This window comes from Lolium rigidum, unplaced genomic scaffold (assembly GCF_022539505.1).
Source record: "Lolium rigidum isolate FL_2022 unplaced genomic scaffold, APGP_CSIRO_Lrig_0.1 contig_20310_1, whole genome shotgun sequence".
In the NCBI taxonomy this organism is placed as follows: domain Eukaryota; kingdom Viridiplantae; phylum Streptophyta; class Magnoliopsida; order Poales; family Poaceae; genus Lolium; species Lolium rigidum.
Window position 1 is genome coordinate 285,436 of NW_025899960.1, and position 7,043 is coordinate 292,478.

General features: G+C 44.0%; 1 protein-coding gene across 1 annotated transcript; it reads right to left on the minus strand.

The window, feature by feature from the left end:
* Window positions 1-259: 259 nt before the first annotated feature.
* Window positions 260-2,422, minus strand: LOC124680600. Its single transcript, XM_047215668.1, has 2 exons — window positions 1,320-2,422; window positions 260-1,208 (listed from the first exon to the last, which is right to left on the minus strand). The coding sequence occupies exons 1-2, from the start codon at window positions 2,420-2,422 to the stop codon at window positions 260-262; spliced, it is 2,052 nt and encodes a 683-aa protein (XP_047071624.1).
* Window positions 2,423-7,043: the final 4,621 nt, after the last annotated feature.

A 7,043-nucleotide genomic window follows, 5' to 3' on the forward strand; every position in this document is an offset into this window, starting at 1 on the left:
GTCAACTCCAATAACAAATACTCTAATTTTCTATAGAACTTTATTAACATATTTTTTAGACAATTTTAGATGTTGCCCCCACCATGCTAGTTATCCTAAGCAAAGGAATAAGTTCAATTCGGTAGACACAACAAAGAAATTGTCGCAAATTCAAAGCTTGGAAAACTAGTCCAGATGACTAATCTATTATCGAGATGGCAAAAGTCTGACGGCAAGTCGATCGGCAACAAAGTGGAGGGTGATAACGCGAGCGTTTTCATCATTTCATTGCAAGGGAGATGAACTCGGTGCAGTAAAGCTCGAGCTCCTTGCATCGGTGACGCCACGCCAGCTTCAGCATGCTCAGCGCGTTGTCTGTTGTGACGAGCTGGGCGGCCAAGTTCCTGCACAAGGCCTCCATCCTCTTCATGCCAAACCGGCAGGCAGCCGCAAGCATTTCTCCGGCTACCACCGCGTCATCCACGGGAGGCAGTTTGTCGGTGTAGACGAAGTGGATCACGGCCTTGAGCACGGCGGCTTTCATGTCGTCGATTCGTACCAAGGTCGTAGATGGCTCCGCCCCTTGGAGCAGGAGCGGCGACCGCACGGCGATGATGAGCCGGTGCGCATGGATCTCGGACTCCTCTACCAGGAACGTCAGATCCGACCCTTGCTCGGTAACCATTAGTTGCTCGAGGTGTGAGGCGATGTTAGACGGTGGCACGGCTATTATTGGTCTGGCACTGGTGGTTGTGCTGGTCGTGTATGCCTCCTTGGTCATGTCAATGTCACAGTGTATGGTAAGGGAGCCATCGTGTCTCATGTAGCGCGACTTTGCTGATTTCACGGTGATGAACTTTTGATACCCCAAAGCTTTTTGCACATTGCTAAAAACCATTTCTCTCATAGACCAAAGCAGGCTCGACGATTCCCGACTAGGTTCATCCATCCTGAACCTCATTGATAAAATGACATTGGTGGTTCCAGGATCAGTCACTAGATGGAGGTAGACACATATGTACTCTAACGCCTCCTTGGAATACCCTGATGGGTACACACTCATTTTCCAGTCGTAACCTCCTACCTTGAATATGTTGGAAGTGATTACTTGGCCAGGACCATGGCTCCTCTGAACAGAGCTAAAATTGGGGATCCTGAACTCGTGGGTGCCACGGACCACCTGCGACGAGTTGAACATGGACATGCTCTTCTCTGGTGGCTGCAGGCGGCTACCGGAGGACGGAGAAGGGGAGCTAGTGTGGCGGGCCATGTTGTGAGTGGCCACTCTCTCATTGACCTCAATAACAAGAGAGCTGCATGTTTCCTTGAGCTCCTTGTACTCCTCAGTCGCCCTCACGGCAGCGTAAACATCCGGATCGGCCGCTATATACTCGATGCAGGAATCCTCCAGCTGAAGACAGCTTTGCCGGCCACGCACTAACTGTAACGTCGGCATGACGGTCGTGATGTCGATGCTCTCGACCAGTATGCTCTCGCACATGAGCCTAAGCCTCTCGAGATCATACCGATCAGCGGCCACGAGAAGGTCGCGCGCCATGGATTCACGGCTCGCGCTCGTGGGCGTGGTTTCCTCTTTGAGAGAACGCCGACTTCTTGATTCCACATGTACAACATTGTTTGGTTTCACGGGAAACTCGTCACTATAGATGAAGCGCAGCATGGCCTTAAAGGTGGAGGCACTCATATCGAGGATCTGGACACGGCGCGTGGTGCTCTCCCTCATGTGCCCAAGGAGCTCTGCGGCGAATACCGGCGACCGCATGGCGAGCACGAGCCTGTGCGCCAGGATCTCGGTGTCCTCGACGACAAAGGTCACGTCCGATGACTCCGGGTTCTTCTCAAGAAGAAGCAGGAGCTTGTGGATGTCCCCGGCGATGGTCGGTGGTGGCACCGCTGAGACGAAACTCTTGGTGGGCTCTGCGGCGGTAGCGGAGGCGTCCTCCTTGAGGACCTCAACGGTGCAGAGGATGGTGAGACGGTCGTCGGTGCTAACGTAGCAATCCTCGTACCCGCAGAAAGCATCTGGGAGGGGCAGCTTCCAGCACCTGCCGCTAACTTTCCTGGAGAACTTGTTGGCGGCGTCGCTTTGCCACACGGCGGCAGGCAACCGGTCGAGAGGGTCATCGATCCGGAGGCTGGCGGTGGCGACGACGTCCTCAGCAATGTCTGTGCCGAGCAGCTCGAGGGTGATGGATTTAAGATGGCCGTAACCGTTGTCGTAGAAGGTGCAGGCAAGGTCCCAGGTGTAGCCGCCGACCTGGAACGCGCCGGACTTGATCAAGGGGTCGGCGTCGTTGACGGAGGAGTCGCTGACGCGGGCGAAACGCCTGCGGGCGCTGTACCCGGCGATCTGGAACTCGTGCGTGCCTCGGGCGACCGACGACCTGTGTGTGGACGCGGTCTTCTCCGGCGCGGACGCCATGGCTGGCAGTAGAGGACGCACGCGCGCGCGCAAACCAGCTTCAGTTTGGTTTGATCGGGTTCGATCGATCCATGGTAATATTTGCGTGGGACTCCTGCCGCAACGTAACGCGTACGGACGTGTTACTTAACGTGTCAAATTCAACTATAGCTTTGTAAACGGAATCGATCTCTCGTGCAAAAACCTCGAGCTGGAATTTATTTAAATTGTTCCAAAGATTTTGATTAATTGTTTGCTTAAAGATCCTTCTTACGGCAACAAATAGATTAAAATAAGTTGTGTTTTTAGATAAAGGGAGTTCATCCCCGATTTCATTAAGGAAACCAGTTTTGCTACAAAGTAACAGCCCACACCACCAAAACACCACACAGAAAGGGTACTTAAGGTTTTTACAGACCAGGTTCGAAACAGCCGAAAGAATAATAAGAAATAAATAGAGAGGGGGGGGGGGTTGTGTGGAGCAGAAAGAAATCGCGCACAACTCCTCCTGCTAAAACCTTGCAAGTTTCCTTCCTTCTCCAGTTCTTCCTCCATCCCTTCCGTTCCTTTTTTTTATTCCTCTACATCTTCAACCTTGGCATCCAAGTGATCCATCTCTTTCTCGAACCAAAGACTTCCTTAGCTACTTGTTCCAGCACTCTTGCACAGAATTCCAACTTGTTCTTAGCGTCCTCCTTCACCTGCAAACAATTCCACGAATTAATATAATAGCAGATTTTTAGAATAACAATATAAGGTTCTTCAGGCCACGTTTTTTCAAAGCATGCCAAATTTCTGGTTTTCCATATACTCCAGATAACTGCAGCAACCACAACAGCAAGGATCTCCTTCTTCTTCCCTCCAAAGTTTTTCAACCAAGTGGAAATACAGTGATCAGCCGAATCAAAATGAAAATTAAAACCAAATGTGCAACTAACCACATTCCAAATGTACCTAGCCAGAGGGCATTTGAAGAAAAGATGATCAATACTTTCGTTACACCCACAAAAGAGACATTTTTTCTCACATTTTCCTCCCCTTTTCAGCAAAACATCTCTTGTAAGTATACTCTTTTTTAGCATCAACCACAGGAAAGTCTTGATTCTAAGGGGTATTTTAACCTTCCACATAAATTTGTAGGGTACCACTTCATTACATTGCATGGCTAAGTACATAGATTTAACCGAAAATTCTCCTGTGTTAGTTAGTTTCCAAACCAACTTGTCAGGTTCATTATTCAGTATAACCCTTTCCAACATTTTTTTAGATTAAACCAATGTACTCTAAGTTCCCCAACCATAGCTCTTCTAAATCTTAGCATCCCCACTCCTGTCTCAAAGACTTCTTTCACTGTCACATTCCTATTCATGGAGACCAAAAACAATCTTGGGAAGGATTTTGCTAGACAAGAAGAGCCTATCCAATGGTCTTCCCAAAAACTTGTTTTTGATCCATTCCCAATTTGAATTTTGCAAAATTGCCAGAAAGTTTTTTTTAACCTCCATCAGCCCCTGCCAGAAATGTGAGTCACCATTTTTGGTGACTTCCTGGCAAAGGGTTTGTTTCTAGAGATATTTTTTCCTGAGAATTTTTTGCCAAATCCCATCTTCATTCAACAGTTTCCACAGCCACTTAGCTAGTAAAGCAATATTCATCTTCTCCAAGTCTAGGACCACTAGACCACCTTGGTCTTTTGGATTACATACCGTCTGCCAGTTCACCAGATGATATTTCTTGTGTCCTTCAGTTTCATCCCATAAAAAAATGTTCCTAATTCTATCAATCTTTTCTTTTACACCAATTGGCATCCTATAGAAGGAGAGCATATAGAGAGGTACACTGGTCAGGGATGAGTTGATCAGGGTAACTCTCCCCCCAATTACCAGCATTTTACCCTGCCAAGGTCCTAGCTTATTCCTCATTTTTCCTTCAGTTGAATCCCAATCAGAGTTTTTTAATCTTTTTTGTTTATTGGTACTCCCAGATATTTCATTTGCAACAACCCAGATTTGCAAGTCAAAATTCTTTCAAAATCTTCTTCTCTGTCCAGAGCCCCTCCTAGACAACAAATATCACTCTTAGCAAAATTAATTTTTAAACCTGACATTTGTTCAAAGAGATAGAGGATTACTTTCAAGTTTCTAGCTTGATCAAGATTGTTCTCTAGGAGGAGAATAGTGTCATCTGCATATTGCAGAATAGCTACCCCCTCCACAAGATCTGTACCTAACCCAGTCAACAAACCCTCCCTTTGAGCTCTTTTCACCAGAACAGCAAGGACATCTACAACAAGGTCAAAAAGAATGGGTCAGAGTGGGTCTCCCTGCCTGACACCTTGGTGAGTGGAGAAGTAAGCCCCTATCTCACCATTAACATTGATCCCTACTTTTCCACTAGTTAGTATCTTCATGATTAAATCAATCTATTTTTGTGGGAATCCTTTTGCCTCCATTGATTGATAGAGAAAAGGCCATTTGACCTTGTCAAAGACTTTCTCAAAATCAATCTTGAAGAGAACTCCAAACTTTTTATTTTTATGTGCGTCATTCAAAATCTCATGTAAAATATTAACCCCCTCCATTATATACCTTCCTTTAATGAAAGCAGTTTGGTTCAAAAGTATAACCTTCCAAATTACCTGAATGAGTCTATTAACCAAGACTCTTGTTATAATTTTGAAGGATACATTCAATAAGCATATGGGCCTATACTTTTGAATCCTATCTGCATCTGCTCCTTTTGGGACTAAAGTAATAACCCCATAATTCAATCTAGCAATATTTAATTCTCCTTTTTGGAAATCATCAAGCAGACCAAATAGATCTTGCTTCACCAATTCCCAGTTTTTCTGGTAGAATTATGCATTAAAACCATCTGGCCCAGCTGCTTTATTAGCTACCATTTCAAACACAACCGTTCTTAGCTCCTCCAATGTAAACTCTTTCAGTAAAAACTCCTTGTCCTCATCATTATTTTTCTCCATATCTGTATCACTAAATCTGATATTATTTAAACCTGGATTACCAAAGAGTTTTTTTATAGAAGTCAATAATATATCTCTTGAGATTTTCCTAACCTTCTACCAAACCCTCATCCTGATTTAGGCTTGTAATTAAAGTTTTCCTCATTCTTCCATTTTCTTTTGAATGATAGTACCTAGTATTATTATCCCCTTCTAGGACTTCATTTTCCTTTGCTCTCTGGATCCATTTGATTTCCTCCTCTTTGAAGATTTTTTTTAATTGGACCCGCAACCCCTTTTTTATCTACATTTCTGAATGTGTTAGCCCATATAACTCTTCCCTTTTATCAATTTCATCTAACTGCACTGCTAAAGCTCCTCTCTTCCTCTTATATTCTCCCTCAATGTTCAAATTCCAACCTTTTAAGGTTTTCCTAAGACATTCAAATCTTTTTTGCCAAATATCAATGTTTTTGTCCCTAGGTAAGTTTTGACCCATACTGTTTTGATTATTTCTTGGAGGTCAGGTCTCAAGAACCAGCAATTTTCAAATCTAAAAATAGGCTGTGTCTTGGGCTTGAACCCTGATTTGATCAAAATAGGAGTGTGATCAGATAGTTCACTGGGAAGAGTTGTTGCACACACCAATGGGAATTTTTCCTCCCATGATGGAGAAACAAGGACTCTATCCAAAAGCTCATAGGTGGGATCATCATGATTGTTACACCAAGTGAATTTTCTGCTAGAAAGTTTAATTTCCATCAGACCACCCTGCTCAATTACAACATTGAACAGAGGGCTCCATCTGTTATATCCTCCTGGTTTATTTTTCTCACTATTTTTCCTTGTCATTTTTAAATCTCCAGTGATCAAAATGGGGTAAACTGAGCTCCTAATTACATTTACCAATTCCACTAGGAAGTTGGCTTTACCATCTTGTTGTACATCACCATATACCACCACTAAATTCCAAGTAAAGTTGTCTGACTTACTTGCTATAAGAAATCTAACAAAATAAATCCCTTTTTGCTTGTCCACCACATCATAAGTCTCTTTATTGACACCCAACAAGATTCCACCAGACCTCCCCCTTGAAGGAATACCATCCCAGTGGAACTCAAATCCTCCACTAATTTCTTTAAGAAATTTGGTGGGGTATTCTCGCCTCACTGTTTCTTGTATACCAACAAAGTCAAGTTTGTGATCTCTTATGTTTTGTCTAATATAACTCTTCTTGCTCTCTTCCCCAGTACCTCTACTATTCCACATAAGGCCACTAATCATTTAAAACTTTCTTTTTTCCCCTCCTACACATCATCCTAGTCTTGATGAGGGTTTTACAGTGAAACTCCACAGGAGCCACCTCCCCCTCCATCCCTTTCCTCTCTTTATTAGTACAAGGTGTGACTAAATTGTCAGTCATAACTACACAATCTTCTTTGCCCAATTTTAGAATATCCAGCAGAACTTGGTCAAAAGCATCTGGCTGGTTGTCCATGTCTACTGGGTATTCTTTCTTTCCAGGATCCTCTTATTAAAACTAAATTTGTCTCTATCATATCTAAAGTGGTGCCAAGATCAATCCCAACCTTGCTAGAAATATCTAATATACCATGATCAGAAGTGTTAGCAAGAGTGAGGAGAGTATTGTCACTAACTTGTGCTGATTGAAGATTCTTC